Source organism: Anabrus simplex, chromosome 4, assembly GCF_040414725.1.
Source record: "Anabrus simplex isolate iqAnaSimp1 chromosome 4, ASM4041472v1, whole genome shotgun sequence".
NCBI classification, from domain to species: Eukaryota; Metazoa; Arthropoda; class Insecta; order Orthoptera; family Tettigoniidae; genus Anabrus; species Anabrus simplex.
In genome coordinates this window covers 380,667,210-380,692,728 of record NC_090268.1, presented here as the reverse complement: position 1 = coordinate 380,692,728, position 25,519 = coordinate 380,667,210, and the positions used below count along the sequence as shown (strand labels likewise).

The 25,519-nt window shown below is 41.6% G+C and overlaps 1 protein-coding gene across 1 annotated transcript in view; it reads left to right on the top strand.

Annotated features, from left to right (window-relative positions):
• Positions 1-25,519, top strand: part of LOC136872284 (neuropilin-1-like) — a 534,693-nt gene that overhangs the window by 331,651 nt on the left and 177,523 nt on the right. Inside the window, exon 3 of the mRNA XM_068227416.1 lies at positions 10,469-10,625. Coding sequence (XP_068083517.1) covers positions 10,469-10,625 — 157 coding nt within the window. The remainder of the gene's footprint in view (positions 1-10,468; positions 10,626-25,519) is intronic.

The following is a 25,519-nucleotide window of genomic DNA, read 5'->3' as shown; positions in this document are numbered from 1 at the left end:
TTTCGTGATCACTAATACCATCTGTTACTTCTGTTTCTCTATAGAGCTTATCTGATTTTACTAGCACCACATCCAGAATATTTTTCCCTCTGGTTGGTTCCATCACTTTCTGAATGAGGTGCCCTTCCCATATTAACTTATTTGCCATTTGTTGGTAATGATTCCTGTCGTTCGCATTACCTTCCAATTGACATAGATCACCCGCTACAATCACGTTCCTTTCCTTATCGTTTCCCACATAGCTGATTATCTTATCAAATAATTCTGAATCAGCATCTGCGCTACTCTTTCCTGGTCTCTACACTCCATAGACATCAAGTTGCCTATTATCTTTAGAGATGAGCCTTACCCCTAGAATTTCAGTTTTTCATCTTTAACTTTAACTTCTTCGTAGCTTACAAATTCTTCTTTCACGAGAATTCATTGTTCAGTACCGTAGTGTATATTATATTTGAATTTGTGTGTTCGACAGACTGAAATGCTTTTAAATTACATTTAACTAAGTCGACACTCGAAAGTATGGCGTTCATCTTAAAATTTTGGCCAAGGTGATCGGAAGCAAAGAACCTCTTGTCTGAAAATGGGGACACTGGTACAGGACATCGCAGATGATTCCCGAGCTGCTGAGCATCACCAGCAGGGTATCAGTATTGCTATCCACGGTCGTCTTCCTATCCTTCCTTGGAGGAATGTTATTGTTAATTCTTATACTGTTAATAATTTACAATTGCATCCTTCTCAACTCTTATTTACCCATTTCACAGGGGAAATGGCTAAAATACAAATTGCGTTTATAAAAGACGCCGATAAAATAATCAGATGCACTTTGAAATATTTTTCTGATACCTACTGGCATCCCCGACAAAGCCTTCCTTCTACACTGATGAAAAGTTAAAAATACTTCTACTTTTCCAACCATCGTGGCAAGCTTCAGTTCAACACATCAAAGTCTGCAATACGCTAATTGAAGACCTCCCCGGAATAAGGATGCAAACAGCAAATTTTTGAAACGTGAGATTTCAAAGCCTCCATTCTTTGGGTGTCGTCTTATGTCTTCCATTTGATTTTCAAGCTCGTTTGCGGCCAGCAGAACTTTGCCCTCCGTGGTGTAAGGATGGAACATCGGTCAAGTTGGTGGACAGTGCTTGTGTCGGCTCATCACCACGTGTAATATGCCATTTAAATAAAGGCCATAGATGAAATCACTTCTATATTTCGAAATATTTTCTTGGCATTTCAATATTGTTAATTTTATTATTACACTAATAGTATATGCTACAATTCGTGTTCCGAGATCACATACAGGATTTCTCTTCTGTTATATACAAATTTAAGACAATAAAAATAATAATGGTACTTGCTTTACGTCCCAGTAACTACATTACGGTTTTCGGAGACGCCGAGGTGCTGGAATTTAGTCACACAGGAGTTCTTTTACGTGACAATAAGTCTACCGTCACGAGGCTGACGTATTTGTGCACCGTCAAATATCACCGGACTGAGCCAGGATCGAACCTACAAAATTGGAGTCAGAAGGCCGGCGCCTCAATCGTCTGAGACATTCCGGCTAATGTAAGACATAATTGCAGATTATTTTCCATTGTATTACTTCCTCGTTCACATATTTTTTAAACCTTAAGTTATAACAATGAAGTATTGTTTTCAATTTATGAACTCATTTGCACACTTTCATATTCAATCGGTTCAAGTAGTGTATACCATGAAATGAACCCTAAAATTAATTTTCCTATCCCCCAAAAAAAGCAATATGTTGGTTACATCCTTATTCCAGTAAGGTCGTCAATTAAAGCTGGCAATGCCTATATATTTACTAATCGGACCCCATCTGATGGAATAAATGCGTGTCTCCTTTCGCTAAGCAACTTAATCAGGTAACCAATCAACGGAATTGTTTTTCTGTTTTTGATCCAAGGAAAATTTGTCAGGAACATGAAATGGTAGTTTGGTCTGCATTACTTCACAAAGGCATCGCAGTGGAGTTATACATAGAATATACACCTGCCAACAGCTGGATATAACACCACAGTGGCCTTTCCTGCAGTGAATGGCTCGAAGCTAATAATTACTACCGTCAATCAATTACCACTGATCTGCATTTAGGCCAGTCGTCCAGGTGGTAGATGTCCTATCTGTTGTTTTCCTACTCTTTTCTTAAATTATTGCAAATAATTTGAAAATTGATTGAACATCACCCTTGGTAAATTATTCCAATCCCTAACGCCCCTTCCCATAAACGAATTTTCGCCACAATTTGTCTTCTTGAATTCAGTATTTATCTTCATATTGTGATCTTCCTTATTTTTTTGAAAACAGCACTCAAAATTATTCGTCAGCCAATGTTCTTCAACAGCATCTCTCCAATGACAGCTTGGAACGTACCACTTACTGTAGCAGCTCGTCTCCTTTCTCCAAAGTCTTCCCACCCTAAACTTTGCAACAATCTCGTAACGCTACTCTTTTGTCAGAAATCACCCAGAACAAATAGAGCTTCTTTTCTTTGGGTTTTTCCAGTTCTCGAATCAAGTAACCCTGATGAGAGTTCAATACACTGGAACCATACTCTATTTGGAGTCTTATTAGAGCCTTATATGTCCTCTCCTTTACATCTTGTCTGCAACCTCTAAATACCCTCATAACCATGTGCAGAGATCATTAACCTTTATTTAAAATCTCATTTACGTGATTACCGTAATAAAGATATTTCCTTATATTAACACCTAGGGAATTTCACCCCATGAACGCAGTAATTAAAACTGAGAGCACGTTTCCTATTAGTGAAACTCACAATTTGACTTGTAACCCCGTTTTCATCATCTCCATCTTAAAACATTTTCGCTTTGTTTTTCAAGTTACTTAGAAACTTATAACTTCCTTATTACTCTATACAGAATAACATCATCCGCAAACAGCATTTAATCCCAGTTCTTTACTCGTATCATTCATATTATATAAGAAAACATAAAGGTCCAATAATACTGCCATGAGTAATTACCCTCTTAATTATCAAAAAGGAGGAGATTAAACTTCACGTACTCTAATACTCTGAAGTCTGTTTTTTAGAAATACAGCCACCCATTCAATCACTCTTTTGTCAGAGCTCTTAGAACTGTACTGGACATATCTTTGGACGGTATCTTCTGCCGGTGACGCAGCAGAGAGAAAGAAATACTTGCTCACATCTTGGAATCTTGTCCGTTCGGTGATGTATTAAGGAACTCCCGCCACCATACTATCAGGTCCTTCAGTCCTTCATTGCCGAGGAACTTCGTAGGAAACGTTTGAACGTGCATGGAGGGGTCCACGGCACATCATGTGATGGCATTTTCAGGCCTATAAGAGCATGAAAGCCTACAAAATATCCCCGACTGTCAGGTTCGAACAATATATTGGCCGCCACCCTGAAGAAGTAAACACTGAGAAATGGAACATAAAAATCCAAAGATATCTTACTACAAATGGAAATACCACCTTGACGAGGTCGAGTTAATAGGGCTGTTTCTTGCAGCTCGTGGTACTATCAAGTTGTGGAAACGGTTCATTTTACCAATAGATAATATGCATTTCAATGGATGTAGTGAGACATCACATCTACAACAGGTGAATTGGTATTGGTAAGGCATATTAATTCTCTGCTTTGTAGCTTTTACTTTTTCCATTTGTACATTTGGGTCATTGTTGGCAGCCCAATCATTCGGGAAGTTGATGGTATAATAAATCATATTTTCCTCGAATGGAAGTTGTTATTATAACTTATTTTTAGCAATGGAGAGACTCTGTATTTAGATTACATCATTATTTTGTCATGTTCCGGTAGAATGAATGAATAGAGAAACGCTGCCTAATAAATTTTTCAAGATTATTTGATATTGACATCTCGATAAAAAATTCTTGAAGACTACTCATTTAATCAGTAAATCCACGTGACTTTGTTAGTTATTTCAATTGTATGCATTAACACACTGAGAAAGTACACTCGCTGGATTTCCTGGATGCACCACCGGGTCTTTAGTTTTCCTTCAATCTCCGCCTGTGGGGAGCAGGAATCGTAGGTAACGGTCCTCCACACTATGGCAACTCTTGTTGGGATGGTGTGCCCCTCTAACATCAATGCTCTCAATCACTATATATTGCATTCTTAAATACAACTCATGACATTCGTCTAGCCGCCCTAATCGATCAGCTAATGGGCTTGGCGCGCTTTCTACAGTACGACCTCTACATCACGATGACAGTGATGAGAACGTAAGGGTTCACACATAAATCGAGAATGCTTGTCATTGTGACAATGACAAGAAGTTGTGTGCACCACGATGAAAATCTAACTACGAGGATTGTAGCAAAAGTCAGGGCAACTATTTGTTTTATTGTAGATATGTCAACGGATCACAAACGTACATGTGTCGTGTGGAAGTTCCGCAGGCATAGTGTGTATGCAGAACAGATGGCTCTGTGATAGCTGGTAGCAGGACAGCGAGTGCTGTGAATTCAGTCAGTTGGTGAGTGTCGTGCGAGGTGGAGGTAACCCCTGTTGAGCAGTGCGCTTACATCAAAATAGCCGTTCTCCGAGGGAGAAATGTGATGGAATGTCGCAGTGAATTAGTGGAAGCCATTGGGAATAATGCCCTACCATATCGTACAGTATAGCACGGTGGGTAGGAAAGTTTCAGCAAGGACGTGTGTCAACCAGTGATGAGCAACGTTCGGGACGACTTGTCAGTGTGCGGGCCGACGTGGCACGTGCTGTCATCAAGCAGCTCCTGGAAGAAGATAGACGATGGACGTTACTGGAGTTAGAGAGGGCAAGTGGCATCGAGAAACGCACCGTCCACAGGATATTGCGTAATGCGCTGCAACTGCGCAAAATCGTACCGCGGTGGGTACCGCATAAACTGACGGAAGTTCAAAGGTGGGTGCGCTATGCAATATGCTCCGACCACCTTGCACGCTCGCAACAAGACGGCGATCAATTCTTGTCACGAATAATCGCCATCGATGAATTTTGGGCCAGGGCATACGAACCAGAACTGAAACGTCAGTCCTCGTGGTGGCGACATGCTGGATCACCAAGGAGGCAGAAGGTCCGTCAGAATCCTTCACCGATCAAATTGATAAGCGGTTTACAACACTAGAGGACATTGCTGATGCTGTGCGCCAATAGGTGACCCTATTCACACATGGTGCGGCAAATGCTGAGGCAGATGGTATTCAGCACCTCCCACATCTTTGGCAGCGTATGGTGTCAGTAGCAGGTGACTACACTGAGGGTCTTTAGGCCCAGGTTTTTTTTGCTAGGGGCTTTACGTCGCTCCGACACAGATAGGTCTTATGGCGACGATGGGATAGGAAAGGCCTAGGAGTTGGAAGGAAGTGGCCGTGGCCTGAATTAAGGTACAGCCCCAGCATTTGCCTGGTGTGAAAATGGGAAACCACGGAAAACCATCTTCAGGGCTGCCGATAGTGGGATTCGAACCTACTATCTCCCGGATGCAAGCTTACAGCCACGTGCCTCAACGCGCACGGCCAACTCGCCCGGTAGGCCCAGGTTTGTCATGTCAACTTTGTGTACTGTGTTGTCATTCTTTTGCACCGGGAAGGCCATATTGTCCTGTATACTACCGTAATAAATCAGTGTATTACGATGTTTCAGTGCTATTCATTGTCCACACATGTAGTTAACACGTTGTCCTTTAGTCTGTATATGTCAAATTTTCAACAGGACAGCTATGTTCAAGAAAAAAATAATTGCATGACTTTTGCCCCAACCCTCGTATGTAAGTGACTATACACCAATATGCTCATTTTATTCGAATGGAGACAGGATGCATTTGGAAGACGAAAATCCCAACCGAAAATATATTATGAGTTTCAGTCATTCCTCCGAGCTGATGGCGAGTTTCCCTTTTGACTTTCTTTCTTCTTACAGGCATGTATTAATAGCAGTGCGTTTTGTTGTTGATACACAATAAGTCTAAAACTAACTCAGATGATTAGTAACGAAGTGAACTTATTTGTGTTATTTCTTAGATTCGGTAGTATTGGAACGTGCGAAGCAAAAGCAAAATCGAGTCTGAAATGTTTATATGCAGTTTATACACCCCGACCTTCTATTAAATTATTTTGGTATTATTATACATACACTTTAAACAATTTAAATTAAACTATTGGTAGTCAACAATATATAGGTGTAACAAGCAATGCAACTCAATTCCCCGTAGATTCTGCCGGGTTACATATAAATAATATTGTCACGGCGAGGACAACTAAAAACAATAAATAAAGCAAGAAGAATATGACGTCATTTTAGAGGAAAAATATGTGTATTAAAATAAATTAGAAAAAAATGAATAAATATAAAAAATATAACAAAGTGATCAAATTTGCAAGACACTCAGCTTGATAAAGTCCATCTTGGGAATCGAAATATCATACAAATATGCATTTGTATGCCAACACACATACATAATATTACAAAGCAAATTTCTGGAATTCCATTTATCTTAACACACTGGCTGGCGTGCTCGCACCACGCGCCTGACTTAGATTTTGGTTAATACTTTCAACTGTAGATGAGTACGTTCCCCTTTCCTGCACACTTGACATTGCAGTGAGGGTCCCTAACCTTGAGAAAATACGTGTTTTAATATGCAAAAGGGAGATGAAAACTAACTGTACAATATAAAACACGCTGAGTGCTAAAACTTCCTACGCACAACTATATGCAACTCAATCATGAGCAACCTCATGAGCACAACAAAACAACGTGGATCAGAACCACTCATAATAAAATCACATAAATGGCAAATATACACAACGAAATAAACAAAAACATGATGTCATATTTTCCAGTGCTCACCAAGAAAGCATTCTGCATTTACGCAATTCTCACACACTCACTCACTCACTCACTCACTCACTCACTCAAAGTCTCGATGGATAATATAAAAATAAGTTTACACTTTAAACAACACTTCCTATTCAACGTAGGTTCCTGAAATAAATTACATAACACAAATTCATAAACATGTAACTTCCAAACACATATTCAACGTTGGTTCCCGAAAAAGATTGCATGACACAAATACTCCTCAGCGCGGTTATATCATAAAGGAAAATCAAACTAAACGTCGCTATATAAAAACCTCGTCTACTGCAACAACCGTAGTGACATGGACAAAACCTATAAAATCATCACGACATATAGACCGCTAAAATAAAACTCTCCTCGGTGGACACACACATCACCCTCGCCAACACACGGCGGAATTACTCAAAAGCGGAGATTCAGTCTCCCAAAATAATGCAACAAATATAAAGAACACACGCTGCTCCCAAGTCTACCCGAGGCAAGTCACACAATCATGAAAATGGGGGCCTTTCACATGAGGAACGCATCCTCTTACTCATACTCGCACATAATAATCACATGTCCTAAAGTTTCCAAAACTGATATAAATATAAATGACGTCGTCTAACATTCGCTTGAATGAAAAGAAACAAGACCGCGCTGGTCACAAGTCAAAGCACTCGCGCTCGTAAAGTTAAACTTGTTCAATAAAGTGGTCAACTCAGTAATAATACCATAACTTGAAACTAAGAAATGCCACATAGACAATCGATCATGTCTGAACATCTGAAAGTTACTGAAATATCTCTTCCTTACAACTCTAGAAGATCGTATTAATAATAATAATAATAATAATAATAATAATAATAATAATAATAATGAAACTTCACAGGAAATTGATTCTAAATATTCGTAACTTTGAATATGAAACTGCGTTCGAGGAACTCGTGAATCAATCACTAATTTACACTCATCTTGATATTCAAATAATCATGAAGATGGCACTACCAAAATTTGTGGATCCAAACAGCACCATCTCACACATGCTCATTCACACATCAAGCAGTAAATCCCAGAAGACGTGATGACATATTTCCGTACACTTTTAGCTCCCATAATCCATTAATCTAGTCTTTCCTGACTTTAATATAAATCCTTATTTACATTTAGTCCCCGAGACGTACACTGCGTCTCAAACATCAAAGCAAAAACAAATCGAAATATATGAGGCCAAAACAAGGCATTGACTCGTAAGAAGTGACGTTAGCCACTCAGCTAAAGATCAGAATAAAATAAAAAAATCTGTCTGTGACCTCATGCATTTACGTTACATATTTACATTTACAAGCTTCCTAACATTTACTTCAAATGGGGCATAGTTTTTCCAAACAAAAGAGATGAAATGTCAAAATTATCCTATCCCCTTTTGATACATTAAAACACGTGCATTGAAATGTTTATCTGAAACTGTTCTTTCCCTCTGGAAATCGAAAGATGAATGCCATTCTCCCAAAGTTTAAAATCTTGAATAGATTAAATACAGACTGAGCGTCTTAAACAAAATTTCAAGTCCCCACACGACCAAGATACATAAGTCCTGACCCGCACTCACGTAAATAATACTTCTTCTCACGACGTTACCCGCGCAGGATCTTGCCGAATAAAGGGTTGCTGGCCCACGCGCTAGTCGATTTTTTAATTTTCCCTCTCTGACGCTGTTGTATGCTCGATTGGGACCATCACTTACATAGACCAATGCCTAGCCAAAATTACTGTGACGCTATCATATCATTGGTTCAACACATCGCATACCTGACGCTTACTTCAAACGTATCTTGCTAGCATCTCTAGCCTCTCGCCGGGCATCCGAAATGTATTTCTTTTGGTCCTGGCCGTTGGAGTTCCATTGTTTCCTTGTTCTGCTTTGTGTACGTCATGTCGAAATACCTCCTTCTAAACATAGCTGGCGAACAGAGAGACCTGGGCTCCAAGCTTCCTGTAGAAATTGCGACATGTACTGATGAATATACAGATCTTCCCTGCTAGTTACCAATGTTAATAAAAATTAAATATACTCTGTACACCCAATTAACATGACTAAGTAATTAAATGATCACTTCATTAAGGGCTCAGTTTGGGGGAACTTTCTTCTTCTTCTTCTTAGTATAATATTTATGTTTGTACGTTCGTTATCTACATATTTTTATTAATGCAAATAATTATGAATTGCTGGGTAAATCATATGGTATGTATTGACGACTTTGATCACATTTTCTTAAGTCTGCTTCATAAGCAAATTATCGCAAAATAATTTATTCTATTGTACCACCTAATCATTTTTTTTGCTAGTTGCTTTACGTCGCACCGATACAGATAAGTCTTATGGCGACGATGGGATAGGGAAGGCCTAGGGGTGGGAAGGAAGCGGCCGTGGCCTTACCACCTATTCAATACAAGAAACGTGATACGTGGGTGAAATTTACATAACAATATGTACTCTTCTTAGGAACATGTTTCGCTCCTTGTTAAGCCTGGAGGTAACCTTAAGGTCAAAAGTCAGAATCATTAACCAGTCATACAAGGAATACACTGAAAATATGTTACACTTTAAAAACATCTTAACTTAACATGCTACAATTATAACATAGAAAAATGCCTATTACCAGCGAAGAGTATTGAGAATAAATAGTGTCTGAACTCATGGGAAATAAATTTAAAAGAATGTAAAAGAAAACTAAAATATTTTTTTAACGAAGGCCATGATTTTGCAGGTCTTGGGTTAGTAACAGTCGTGATAAAGATTGTAGTCTTCTTTGGGTATAATAATCCCAAGAATTGTGTATCTGAACTTGATACGAAAACAATGCCCAACGACTGTTACTAGCCGGTGCGACGTAAAGCCAATTGTAAAAAAAAAAATACTGTCTTCCTGTCTTTCCCCTCGTCCTTCGTTTCAGTTTGGAACTGAAGTTATGTCTCATGACACGGAGCGAGTCTCTGTGCGAGGTGATTCTGGGGGCGATGAGGAAGATAACAAAACCAGGATGTATAGTCCATTTCACTACCATTTTTATACGATAACTGTATGCTACTATGACAGCAGTTACACATCCAGATCTGCATCTGAAGAAGCGAGATCAACCATCAATTTTTAGTAATACTCAAGATATAACTTACGTGATTTCAGCGTAATAATGAAAAGTTAATGTGCATGAGACCTTCTCGTGCTGAAATATGCAGGTAGACCGTCGATGATTGCGCTTCGTGTAACGCGTTGTACTCTTCCCCAGGCGAGAAAACAACGTCGCAGCAGTTGCTCGAAGTGTCTTCCGTCGGCACGCTAGACGTAACGCAACACGATATGGTTCTGTTCCATCTTCGATAAATTGTAATCAACGAAGAATATTAGTGTATTAGACAGTATTTATCGACTTAATAGCCTCCTTATCATCGCCTCAGTCACCTCCATGCGTTTTGCCGCTTATGTGAGACTTACGTTGTACAATAGAATGTGTTTACTAAGGGAGATGATACTTTTCTTTAAAAGTAGGAGAGGTAGTTGATATGGATTTGGATACAGCGATATTTTTTCTATTGTTACAGGAATGTTCCAGACGGACGGCCAAAAACTCCCTGGTACTATGTGTGACCATCAGTTCATCAGCAGCAACTATTCTCTAACTCATGGCCGCTTCTATTCCCCACGGTACCCGTCCAGCTACCCCAAGAACATCAAATGTGCCTACAGGTTCCGCGGAAGGTGAGTTTCTTTCAATTATTACAAACCAGGTCGTAGGCTATATTTTAATTAGCCCCTTTGAAAGTTTTTATTGAGTAGCACACCTAAAAAGTAATATTGTGTGGCCTAAGCAGTTGACATGCAAGATTTTTGAGCTTACGAAACATGGGATTTTTATGTGTAAGATTCGATGTCCTAATCTAACCAGTGGCAACGCTATAATCAACTACTGTTTGCTCTGATATCAAAGAGATTGAAACTCAATGTATAGAGCTTAGAATTAGACGAATGGTCACGTAATATGTTGAGCAGACCTGGCCAACCTGTCCAACGCCATCGACCTTCATTATCACTACTTTGGTAAGGTATAGTGAGTTAGAATATTCAAACCCCCGAAAGGAAGACAAGAGGCGATTGGTGATGTGACTTATTAGTTTTCTGCCCATACAACCAACTTCAATTACTGATCTTCAGTGAAAGAATTTCGATCACTTTCCAAACAATAATCTCTTAAATAAGCGTACCTTCATCTTGACACTGCACTCAAGAAGTTTGCTGCAGAAATAGACAACGTTCTTTAGGATTTCAAAAACATGTTCAGTGACATGAAAGGAATTGAAGGTGTCTTGACTCCGGTATGGTCGCGGGTGCGAAAGGTCTGGCATATGCGCACTTGGTCCTATTTTACTGCCGGATGCCCTTTATGACGCCAAGCCTAATTGGAGGGCTGAATACACTATTGTCACTATTGCCCGTTTATGTGATATGCTGCTCGTATAGGAAGATGCTTGTGTTGGGACGAACAAATACACCCAGTTCCCGAATCAGATACATTAACCAGACGCGATTCGATTCCTTGATCCATGTAGGAATCGTACCTCGGACCCACCAAACGGGAAGCTCAGAGGTTGACGATTCGGTCTAGGAACTATGCTTCAAAGAACTAGGAGTTACTTCTTTCCCGTTAGGAAGAGAAAGGCAGGGATAATCAGTGTGATGTTGTCAATGTTCAATGCATCTCTTGAGAATGGGATAACACTTCGGTTTGATCTGTTGTTATAGACCTGCTTATCAGCAGAAACAAAATTGGAGTTATGTTTTCCGAAAGATAAACATATGAAATGCTGCATTCTTGCTTTAATTTATAACTGTTATGTTCTTCAGTCTGTCGAATTATACCAAATAAAGAATAATAATTAAGTTGTTAATATTTCAGGGATAATTCTGTTATTATTTCTTTCTCAGATAGTTGATTTATTCATAAATTAGTTTCGACAGACTCGAGAGTCTAACGGTTATAAATTCACTGAGTTTTTTAAAATTTGCTTTACGTCGCACCGACAGAGATAGGTCTTATGGCGCCAATGGAAGAGGAAAGGACTAGGAGTTGGAAGGAATCGGTCGTGGTCTTAATTAATGTACAGCCCCAGCATTTGTCTGGTTTGAAAATGGAAAACCACCGAAAACCATCTTCGGGGCTGCCGACATTGGGATTCGAACCCACTACCTTCCGGATGCAAGCTCACAGCCGCGCGCCTAACCGCACGGCCAACTCGCCCGGTGAACTGATTAAAAGACATTCCTTTGACTAGTTCTTCTGGGACATACGACGCCGTTACCGATGTGTGGCAGGTCAACGTGTTGGTTTTTTATACTGAAGATCGTGGATTCAACTTTCGTCTAAGAAAGGAAATGTCTTACATGCCTTGTTGGATACCAGGTATGATCAATTGTTTTTATGGTCCTATCTTCCCTTTACAGATAAACTATCAAAGAGTTACTTAATCTATCCCTCATCCTCAGTACAACATGTAAATGTAATACATACGACATCAAAATTTATTTGTCATTCATTCACACATAAAATATTGCTTGGGCTGTACAAATTAAAAATTCTTACATTAAAGACAGTTGCCATGCTTGTGAGAAAATTGTGATTTCATGTCATCTACCAGGCTTCCAATATCAGGTGTGTACTGTGACAGAGCGAGTCTGAAGAAAATTTTCAAATGCAAATCCCTTAAACAGAAGCGAAGATTTGTCTCTTTTTTTTTTCGATTTTCGTGGGAGACTGCAGTATGAAACAAATATGTTGTTCTAAAGCAATAATTTATTTTTAATGATATTTGAAGTCATTTCTTTTCAATGTTGCATGCAGCTTTGAGATTGCGTTCGGGAGATAGTGGGTTCGAACCCCACTCTCGGCATCCCGGAATATTATTTCCCGTGGTTTCCCAATTTTCACACCAGGCAAATGCTAGCTAGGGCCGTACCTTAATTAAGGCCAAGGAGTCTTACTTCTCACTCCTAGCCCTTCCTTCTAGAATAGTCGCCATATGACCTATGTGTCGGTGCCACGTAAAGCAACTTGTAAAAAGAAGTGTTCGCTATAAGCTAATTAGAAAAGGTAATTCATTTTGTACATCTGACAGTATTTCTTGAATATTTCTTTTATACCATTGGAAAGAGATCAAAACAAGATCAACAATAATGCAAAAGAACAAAAAAGTCAGGTTGTGATTTTCACAAATAGGAAAAAGTCCTCTCAGTTTTAATTACTGCGTTGAGGGGGTGAAAATTCCCTTTGGGGATCATTGTATGTACCTTGGTGTTTATATAAGGAAAGATCTTCATTGGGTAATCACATGAATATGATTGTAAATAAAGGGTACAGATCTCTGCACGTGGTCATGATTGTATTTATGGGTTGTAGTAAGGATGTAAAAGAGAGGGCATATAAGGCTCTGGTAAGACCCCAACTAGAGTATGGTTCCAGTGTATGGGACCCTCACCAGGATTACTTGATTCAAGAACTGGAAAAAATCAAAGAAAAGCAGCTCGATTTGTTCTGGGCGATTTCCGACAAAAGAGTAGCGTTACAAAAATGTTGCAAATTTTAGGGAAGGGAAGACTTGGGAGAAAGGAAACCAGCTGTTCGACTAAGTGGTATGTTCCGAGCTGTCAGTGGAGATATGGCGGGGTATAACATCAGTAGTAGAATAAGTTTGAGTGGTGTCTTTAAAAGTAGGAAATATCACAATATGAAGATAAAGTTGGAATGCAAGGGGACAAATTGGGGAAAATATTCGTTTATAGGAAGGGGGTTAGGATTGGAGTAACTTACCATGGGAGATTTTCGATAAGTTTACAATTCCTTTGCAATCATTAGAAAAGGCTAGGAAAACAGCAGTTAGGGAAATTGTCACCTGGGCGACTGCCCTAAAAGCAGATCAGTAGTGATTGATGTTTGAATATAGAATTGCAAAGGGCAGTAGGTAGCAAGCATGCGATTAATTGAGGGCAAGCCACTAACAGGAAGAGGAATGCTCACGTACGAGCCTCGCAATATGGGGAACAATATGATGGTTCATTCCGATTTTCTTTGATTAAGGGATCGAATTCGTGGTACGTACCGTTATCAGCAATATCAATAATTGTCATTTCACACTTCAGATTGGGATGGAGGGATGAAATTTTGCGCGGGTGTTTTATATATGGAAATAAATGAACGTGTTTTGAAGTACACAGCACACTAATTCCACCTTAGCTAAATTTTAATTTTACATCATAGTTATCGTTACACACAAATATACAGAAACAGCTCATTCCATCATTGTTTTTCTGCCACCTTTTTTCCCGCTCGGCAAAGATCATCTCTTTTCGCTTCAGTATTCAGCTAAGTCCACTAGGGGGCGGCCTACAAATGTAAAGATGTTTCATTCCGATGGTTTGTGATATTGCTTCATAAACTATACCTAAAGCCGGTGTTCCAGTAATACTTCCGAGAAACCTAAATCCACCAACACTTTGCTGCGGAACATGGCTAAGGTGAAGTCTTTGCAACCGAACGTCATTGAGGCCACAATTTTTTTACACAGACTGCTAGGAATGAAACCATTTTCATACAAAGAATTCCAAGTATACCATCACGCTAACCTTTCAAATTTCAATGTATCCAAACCAAATCAAACCAAACACCATGGCGCAGTAGCCCCGAAGGGCCATGGCCTACCAAGCGACCGCTGCTCAGCCCGAAGGCCTGCAGATTACAAGGTGTCGTGTGGTCAGAACGAAGAATCCTCTCCGCCGTTAGTCTTTGATTTCCAAACGGCCGCCATCGCACCGTCAGATAGCTCCTCAATTATAATCACGTAGGCTGAGTGGATCTCGAACCAGCCCTTAGAGGCAGGTAAAAGTCCCTGACCTAGCCGGGAATCAAACCCGTGGCCTCCGGGTAAGAGGCAGGCACGCTACCCCTACACCGCGGGGCCGGCTTTTCAATGTATCCAGTTCCCTGTTAATTTTGCTTCCCAGTGCCTAGCAAGCAATTAGAGATAATCGCTAGAAAAGTTCGAAATTGATGCACTAGAGAACTGTTTTTCAAATGGGCAAATTTTTGTAGCCGTAAACCGCCTAGCCTCGTTTTTAAGTTTATAGCTTTCATTCAGTAGCCTGGTTGGGGAATGGTGGGCATCCTAGAGAAAGACGCCTTCTCTCATGTAATTGTAACTTCGTAATTTAGCACCATGTGAAAGAACATCCAACGTAGATTACCGAGAATAATGATAAGGGGCGATCACAAAGTTTCCGTTCGACGGCCGAACAGTTCTGAATCTGGATGAAAATCAGGCAAAATTGCCGTGAGCATCGAGGCACTCATCCCAGTGACGCAACAGTTTGAAGATCTCTGTGAGGTAAAACACCGCGTCCTGCTGCGTGAAGAAGTCCGTAACCACCTGCTCACATCCTCGACCGACAGGAAGCATCAACCATTCAAGGAATTTGTGAGGGGGACCGAAGAAGTGATAATCACATGGGGAGAAATCAGGACTATAGCGCTGGTGCTCGAGTGTCTCCCACTTGAGTAGGCTGGATCAGGCTGACCTCCCAGCTCCTGCGGCATCTTGTGTCGAAACGCGACCCACACGGAACTTAATGCACCGTTCCACAACAGTGGTTTTCGGCAGATATGCTACTCCATGCACAGTTGTAATTCTCCGATGGATGTCCACCGGTGTTTGTCTATCAGCAGCCAAGAGCGGAATAACAGCACGTTGGTCCTGTTTGGACGTACACTTAAGAACATGTAAATTGCAACACTATGAAGGCATTGGTCGTTTGTGTTGATTTTCAAGATATGGAACGACGCCATGTAGGTATGTAAACGATCAAAGTTTCAGACCCATTGAATTGTTGCTACAGGTTTCCCCACGTGATTGGTCGCGGAGGAATCAACTCCAGTATACGGACTCTGGTGTAGCGTAGTTGACTTGCAGTCTGTGCAGTGAAGTGTTCCCCGTCAAACATGCCTCTACGACAGAGAAGAGCACGCTATCAACAACTGTCGCCGTTTGAGAGGGCTCGGATAATTGGGCTGTGTGGGGCTGGATTATCGCCAAGGGCTCTCGCTGCACGTGTTGGCCGACAGGCATCTACGGTACAACGTGAATAGCAGCAGTGGTCAAATGAAGGTACCCACACTCGTAGACCTGGCACAGGCCCAGCGCGACAGACAACTGTGAGAGGGGATCACCGCATCATTCGGATGGACCAGATGGAACCCCATGCAACAACAGCGCAAATTCGAGCACCTGTGGCACCCCACCTTACACAACAAACAGTTGGTAATCGCCTGCGTGCAGCTGGCTTACGAGCCCGTGTCCCTGCAGAAGGTGTTCCATTGACCCCACAACAGCGACGTGTAAGGCTGGCCTGGTGTCGAGAAAGATCGACGTGGATCGACGAATGGCATAGGGTCGTCTTTAGTGGTGAATCGTGCTTCTGTCTTGCCTGCAGTGATCGCCGACGTACCGGGGAGGGGGCCGCCCAGATCTTATTGTCGAGAGGCACACAGGACCAACACCAAGCATTATGGTCTGGGGAGCTATTGACTTTAATGTGAAATCACAATTAGTGCTTGTTGAGGACACTATGACTGCTCGACAGTACGTTGATAGGGTACTCAATCCAGTTGTTGTCCCTATGCTGGCGAACATTGTTAATGGGATGTTTCAGCATGACAATGCCCGGGTTCACACCGCACGCATCTCCAGAGGAGCTCTCCACGACATCATAACTGTAGAATGGCCCGCCAAATCCCCGGACCTCAGTCCTATTGAGCATTTGTGGGACATGATGGGTCGACAACTGGCCAACCGTCCTCAGCCACCCACAACTCTGGAACAACTGACCCGTGCAGTGCAGCAAGCATAGGCCACAATTCCTCAGGAAGCGATCCAGGGCCTTATTCACTCCATGCCTCGACGAATTCATCAATGTACTGCAGCTCGTGGTGGGCACATCCTGTATTGATTGTTGTCCAAACTTGCGGTCACAGGGACTTGAAAGTGTAATCATCGAATCACAACCCAACGCTCGTCCTAACTGTGATGGCCAACAATGTCCTAAGAACCTAAACCGTATCAACAATAACATTACGCTGACTATTGTGGTTAGTTGAGGTCTTCTCTGTCTCTTCCGCTGCCACGCGCCTCCCCTGCGTGGCATTACTGTCGCAGTCTTATAAAATCTCTTCCCCTCAACGACGGGCACACCACTAATAAATAAATAAATAATTACGGGTAAATAAATAAATAAATAAATAAATAAATAAATAAATAAATAAATAAATAAATAAATAAATAAATAAATAAATAAATAAATAAATAAATAAATCGGACCGACCGTGTGTCTGAACATTGACTATTTTGGCGTAATTTGCGATCAATTATCCGTTTAAGGTGTAATAATGACCATCTGCATATTTTTTAGCTTTGGTGTCTGTTTCCCTGCTTGTTTGTCTGTTTGTCTATAACTTGAAAACTAACGGATATATTTCTACCAAACTTCATATATAGAATCCACCTGTCCTTGGGTAGATTTTAGGGCCAAAATTGTTTCTAAATCCCTGAATTGACTAGGGATCTATTCAAAACCGAAACCGTGATTTTGCTCCCCCACAAAATATACAGAACCAAAATGGAAATCGACCTGCCTTAATGGAAATAATTTTCTAAACCTTTTTTTCTCATGTGAATTATTTCGATACGAATATTACTAACGAGGGAAGTACCCCGGCTCGAACGGCTAAAACCGACAGAAACTGGGCTTAAAGTATACAGCTGTACTTACAGTATGTCAACAGCTATCAAGGCCATTCATCTGTAAACCTACGTGTTAGGTCGCCAGCGCCATCTGAAAGTCAGCGCACAGACCGCACTGCATTGGAGCTGTACATGCAATCCCTGTTAGTCAGTTGCAGTATATCGTAGTATAGGGCACACACAAGCGTCCGGCACGAGCAGGTGGAAGCCAATCAACCCTGTGAATGTTGTGAAGTTGCTGCGCGAAAAGGTACGCCGACGCTCTATACTGGATAGTAAAGACGTAAGTGGAATGGGGGATGGGCCATTTGCATGCATGTTATATGATATCATAACGCTGAAATACAATGGATCTGTAACAGAACTACATACCGACACATTGGAGAGTAATGGTGACTGTGAGGCGTACGGCGTAGAAGAGACACTACATGAGTATGAGGGTTCCAACCGTACCGACAATGCAGTAACGGAAGGAACTACATGTGACAGTGATTTCGCTCCTTCACTCCAAAAACGTGTACGAACAAGTGTGATATGGAGTATTGATGACCGAACATTGGATAACATTTATTATAATCACGGTTACAGTTCTTATCAGAAAATAATGAAGCGTTATAGCTGCATTGGGTCGAAATCAAACTGCAAGGTAATTTTAGATTATGTGACGCGCAAAAGGCAAGACCCAGGTCTGCTCAAGGGAAACAAAACATTAAAACTGAAGGCTTTAAAAGAGCCTGTAAAAGCACAATTTGACAGAGCTAGAGATAATGGATCAGTGGTCCATTACTGGCACATTCAGCGTGGGCTCTGGAGGCCGCTAGAGCAGTTTCTCTGGACAATTTCAAAGAGTCGTTGCATTTTGTCAGGGCCTTCAAGGACGCTGATGATGATGATGATGATGCTTGTTGTTTAAAGGGTCCTAACATCGAAGGTCATCGGCAGGACACAAAGACTACAGCGTCATTGAAGAATGTTTTCCAAGTAAAGATATTACATTAAATATATTGCCACCACAGACAACCACATACTGTCAACCTCTGGATGTATATTTTTAGGCAATACAAGCTCATTGTGAGATGTCTTGTTGACTTTGTACGTTTGCAAATAGATACCACGCGGGCCACGTTACATGATCGGTACTTCATCATCCGTCTTCACTCCGTCATCTACAACCAACTATCTGCACCGAGATACAGACCTATGTAAAAGAGCAGGTTATGATGTGGATGTTCCTGTTGCTTCGTTTGATAATGTGATCACCGTGGCAATTGAGTTTGGACTATTGCAATGCGGGAACATTTTAGATAATGAATAAATAATGTAGTATGTCTACATATTGCCCTCGTTCCATTTCGCTGTGTTTTAATCACTTCATTCAATCTCCACATTTACACTTCGACGTCGAATAATGAACAATACGGTATCTTCTATTGTGGGAAAGATGACTATGTCAACACGGTACTGCATGTGTTAAGAGTTCTTGTTGTAAACACGTGTTCAATCTTTTGCCAGATGATTCTGCACCACATCTGTTTCTTGTAGCTATAATGGTCCCAAGTGCCTGTTGACGGTAGTTTCCGCTCGAATTGTGTTCCTGCTATCTTTGTACGTCGTAACTTCAAACATTGATTATACACTAATGCGGGGTTTTACAGATAAATGCTTTTGATGGGTAGTGGAACAGACGTATCTTCGTATGTTACGTGCACTTCCAGTCGGTTTTAACCGTTCGAGCTGGGGTACTTCCCTCGTAAGTGAGACAACATTAACGGACCGTTTTCAGGTACACATCCCACCGGACTTAACTGAAGAGCGGGTGCGTGTAAAGCGTATTTCTTATAGCTTGAAAACTACTGGGGATATTTAAGTCAAACTTCATATATAGGATCCAACTGTCGAAAGGTAGGTTGTTAGGTCTTTAACATTTCAAATTCCTGGAATGGACTGGGGATTTATAGTGAACCGGAATAGTTATTTTACTCCCCCACAGTATATACCTGTACATGACCAACCTGATAGGAAATAGACCAACCTTGATGAAAATCCATTTCTAAAACTGTATTCTCGTGTGCAATTTTTCGACAGGAGGATTACTAAGGGAGATATCATGACCGGTCGGTTTTGCAGGCTAAGTCCAGCGGACACAGCCCAAAAGGTGCTGTACATAGAGCAGGTTCCTTATCTATATAAATAAAATCGTAACGACCGCGTGTCTGTACATTGACTATTTTGGCGGAATTTTCGTACGGTTGTCCGTTTCAGGTGTAATAACGACCATCTGCATATTTCTTAGCTTTAGTTTCCTGAAAGTCATCATTTTACCCCCTTCCCCCAGCCTAAAAAACTAGATTGTGGTACAATCTTGCAGACGAGCTAGAAAATTGAAATTTGGTAAAAGTATATGTCTTAGCCTGTAATCGACGGAAAGCTTCCAATATCTGAATATGGATGCAATTTTAAAGTCGGCGCAGATCTTCGTTTCGAGGTATTTCGCGGCTAAACGGTAAGTCGTATCACAAAATGGATGGCACAGTCTCAGTTCAGCTTGGAGTGATCTACAACTTTGGTCCTATGACGTTTCGTCGTCTCTATTCCTTATATGTTAGATTGGTCTCTATCTCTCGAATATACCAACATTTTGCTTTTTGTACACATATAATTCGTAGTTCGAATGACTTATACGAAATATAGAATCATCTAATTCTACACGAACATAGGACCACCCAGTATCCATACGTGAGCCAAATTCTATGTTTGTAGCTGTCACATTAGTACCCAAAGTAATGCACTATAAATAAACCTTACTCAAATTTCACTCTATTCAACGTTACAACTCAATTTCACCCATGAATATATGAGGCAAGAGAAAATACCTTAAGATCAACAATTGAGGCGGCTAAATGAGGCGTCTTATCTGGTACAGTCCGTTTGTCGACATCATGTATCGTTTAGCAGCAGCTAATCTGTAAATTAAGGTTTGCAATATTGTAAACATGCAATCGATCTATATATATTCATTGAAGTTTATTTGTAGCGATGTAGAAAGTGTGTGTCTGCCATTATAATTAATATTTTAAAAATCGATAGTGGCCCTCAGCAGGACACATCTCCACATCGACTTTGACTGGCAGTAGGAATGAGACCCTTCTCAACTCCTGTGTAACCGGAATTAGTAAGGAGGAACTTCCAATGTAATGATTAATTCCCTTCTTGTTTTGACTGGAAGAAGTCAAAACTCCCCTAAACCATATTGTGTTTGGAAGTAGGCAAGTGTGCCCGCCATTATAAAAAAATTACCCATCTTAAATGTGACTGGCATTAGGCATAGTGGCCTTACTATTATTAATTATTAGAAACTCACCAACTCACTGTGATTGTCATTAATTTTTTTTTTTTTTTTGCTATTTGCTTTACGTCGCACCGACACAGATATGTCTTACGGCGACGATGGGATAGGAAAGGCCTAGGAATTGGAAGGAAGCGGCCGTGGCCTTGAATAAGGTACAGCCCCAGCATTTGCCTGGTGTGAAAATGGGAAACCACGGAAAACCATCTTCAGGACTGCCGACAGTGGGGCTCGAACCCACAATCTTCCGATTACTGGATACTGGCCGCACTTAAGCTACTGCAGCTATCGAGCTCGGTGATTGTTGTTGTATGTCCGGCGCTCCCTTTCTCGCTCCGCCTGCCAGCTGCACGCGCGCCTGTGTATCATTCTGCAAGCTTCGACGCGCAGCCCTCAGTGCGCGTGCCTGACCATCGAGTGTACTATAAATAGGAGCTCCCTGCCTGCTCACTTGCCCACTTGCCCCGGTGTCCAGCTCCAGAATACACCCTACGTCGAGCACGGAGGCTACTCCTCTTGAAAATGTGCTTCGACCAGGTGGACTGAATTTCTGGCAGTACGAGGTCTCACCTCTGGTCACCGCTCCCTTACCTGTTTCCGCTGCCTATGTTCCGTAATTCTTTTACAAGCCATTTTCATTCCCTAAGTTATGCAAGCTCCCTTAGTTTCGCTAGGTGGAATTTCTTCAATCAATTGAACTTGCTTTTTAGGAATTCAGGCACTTCCACAAACAAGGACTCTCAAAGACATTTATGTTAGTGTGCCAGATAGTTTTCGACTATCAACGTGTCAATTCACAAAGACTATCTTTTCAAGATAGAAGTGTATATAAAGACTGTAAACCTGTACATATTGTATAAAGACAGACTTTTCTCAAGATTCAATATTCCTTTTTGCTTCAAAATAAATTTCAGTTATTTGTGTAAATATCATAAAGTGAAGCAATAAAAGTTGTGTTTTGTAAACTTCAACCTTGGTTACAACACAACTCTATGGCGACGAGGTAAAAAACAGCACCAACCTACAATTCTTCGACCCCAGTTGCCAACTCTATCGCGACGAGGTAAAAGCAGCAAACTACACGTCATCAGCCCCAATCGCCAACTCTATAGCAACGAGGTAAACACGACACTACAATTCAACAGGCCCAGTTGTCAACTCTACGGCGACGTGCTAAACAACAACGACACTCCAACCAGTTCTGACACACAGCTTACCTCACTCTTTCTTGCACGCATCTCGCAATGGCTACTGCGGAACAACTAGCTACGGTCTTCCAAGCCTTACAGCAGCAACAACAACAGTTTATGCAACAACAACAGGCAGCATTACTTCAGGCTATTCAAGCTATTTCTGTCTCTACACAGCCATCAGCTATTCCTCCGTTCTCTGCTTTTGATCCAGCTAAGGAAGAATGGTCAGTTTATTTAGCCCGTTTACAACAGCATTTCATCTGCCATTCTGTCACTGATGATCAACGCCGCCGCGCACTATTTCTTAGTTCGGTTGGCAATGCTACGTGTGGATTACTACGTAAATTAAGTCCGGAAGAACACTTATCTGAGGTACCCTTCACGCAGCTCTTGGCCCGTCTCACGGAACACTATGCCAAAGCTCCTCACATAGTGGCTGCTCGCTATAAATTTTTCAGTGCAGAAAGCAACCCCATCAGACACATACTGAATGGATAACTGAATTGCGTGGTCTAGCTAAACCCTGCCAGTTCATCTGCTCCAAGGACGGTTGTGGTTCATCCTACACTGATTCTCTCATTCGGGACATGATAATTTTACATACTCCTGAAGACAAGATACGTTTTGACGCTGTCAAGCAGAGTAACCCTTCTTTAGAAGACGTCCAGCGTATTGCTACGGTTTATGAGCTTACTACCAAGACTGCCGCAGCCATAGCTTCTCCACACGAAGTTGCACAAGTCTCGCCTCAGGCCCGCAAGTCCTATGCTACAGTGAACCGTATGGATAAGGCGCTCTCCACCAAGCATTCTCGCCAGGTTCCCTCTCGTAATGCTACACGGAAGCACAATTCTAAAAGCACCTCGAAACTCCTGCCTTCCTGCCGAGGTTGTTTCAAGCATCATGAACGTCGTGACTGTCGTTTTTTCAAAGCTACTTGTGAACGATGTAATAAACTTGGACACATTAAGACTGTCTGTCAAAGTTCACTTCGCCCTGCTAAGACTACTGCAGCACGCCGGAAGCATATACAGCCCCGCCAAGACATGGAAGTTGATCAAATCAATCTTATTCTTCCCACAACGGATTCTCACAAAATCATCATTCCTCTCTCATTCTCTGATCGATCTGTCGATTTTCAATTAGACACTGGATCACCTGTCTCTATTATTAACCTGACTACCTACCACAACTTAGGTTCACCTTCATGCTCTCCAGCTGACATCCAGCTCGTGACATTTAACAAGAAGAAAATTGACATCAAAGGTCAAATCAAGCTTCAGGCTAGTTATAAAGGAATTCAGAAAGCCATTCCTCTTCTCGTAGTTAACAACTACACTGCATCAAACATTATGGGCATGGATCTATTTAACTTATTTGGTTTCCAGATACATGACAACATTAACGTCGTATCTACATTGCATCCTACTTCTGACGTTACCGCTCTCCTAGCGCAGTTTCCTGAAGTCTTCGACTCTCAGCTCGGAACAGCCAAAGACTATACAGCTCACATACAGCTGAAATCCGGAGCTAAGCCTCGCTTCCTCAAAGCTCGTCCAGTACCCCTAGCACTTCAAGACCAGGTCACGAAAGAATTAGAAAGATGGATACAAACTGGAATTGTTGTACCAGTTACTTCTAGTCAATGGGCTACTCCACTCGTGGTAATCAAGAAACCTGATGGTAATGTTCGACTTTGTGGCGATTTTCGATCTACAGTCAACGCACAACTCGACACAGATATCTTTCCTATTCCACGTCCAGAAGACTTATTCCGTCGTCTCTCTGGTGGACAATTCTTCTCTCGAGTTGATCTTAAAGAAGCATATCTCCAGCTACTTTTAGACGAAGAATCTAAGAAATTTCTCACACTCAACACTCCTCTCGGACTGCTCCAGCTCCAGCGGCTCCCATTTGGTGTTTCATCCTCAGCGGCTATTTTTCAGCGCTATTTGGCTCAACTCACCGCCTCCATTCCCGGTTGTGCTAACTACCTGGATGATATTATTGTTACTGGAAAAGATCATCAGGAACATCTAACCAATCTACGCCTTCTTCTCCAGAAATTGAAAGACAATGGACTACGAGCGAATCTCGCTAAATGTACCTTCTTTCAGCCTCAAGTTCACTACCTAGGACATATACTTGATAAGAATGGAATTCGTCCTAGTACACAGAATGTCTCAGCGATAGTAAACATGCCAGCACCTCAGAACCTCAAGCAGCTTCAGTCCTTCATAGGCAAAGCGAACTATTATAATAAGTTCATTCCACGCTTCGCTACAGTGGCAGCTCCCTTAAACGCTCTACGTAAAAAAGGTGTTAAGTTTCAGTGGACTCCGCAATGCCAACAGGCATGGAAAACAATCAACAACGCCTTAATTCAAGCTATACAACTCACTCATTTTCAGCCCGACAAGATCATCACGCTAGCTACTGACGCTTCAGACTACGGTGTCGGTGCCGTTCTCTCCCAGAAGGATCGTCATGGACAAGAACGCCCCATCGCCTTCGCTTCGAAAACACTTAATGACCATCAACGTCGATACTCACAGATAGAGAAAGAAGCTTTAGCCATCATCTTTGGTATTCGCCGTTTCAATGAATATCTCTATGGCAACCATTTCCTGATCATTACCGATCATAAGCCTCTCGTACACTTATTCCATCCTGGTAATAAGATCCCAGAGAATTCCCTCAGAAAGCTTCAAAGATGGTCCATGTTCCTTTCTGATTATTCCTATCAGATTGTATATCGAGCCACATCCCAGCATTGTAATGCTGATGCCCTCTCCCGCTTACCCGTTGGTCCTGATACTGCCTTCGATTCTCAAGAATCTGAATGTCTTCAGTTGGACATAGAACTTGAAGATACTGTATCCAGTTTTCCTATTGATGCTACCTGCATAGCTAAAGCTACGGATAAGGACAGTACACTTGCTACTGTACGTACTTACATCCGCAACGGTTGGCCTCTTCAGAGCACACTTCCTGCCCACCTGGCACCTTATCATCGTATGCAGCATCGTCTCACGACTCGTGCCGGAGTTGTATTACTAGAAGCAGGCACCATCTTCCGAGTGGTTATCCCACTTAGCCTACAGAAACAAGTTCTCGGATTATTACACCAAAGCCATTGGGGTATCTCCAGAACAAAGCAACTCGCCCGTCAACACTGCTACTGGCCCGGTATTGATGCCGCCATCGAAAAGCTAATACGTCATTGTGAGCAATGTCAAACGAATCAGAACGCCCCGTCTTCTGATCTTGCTT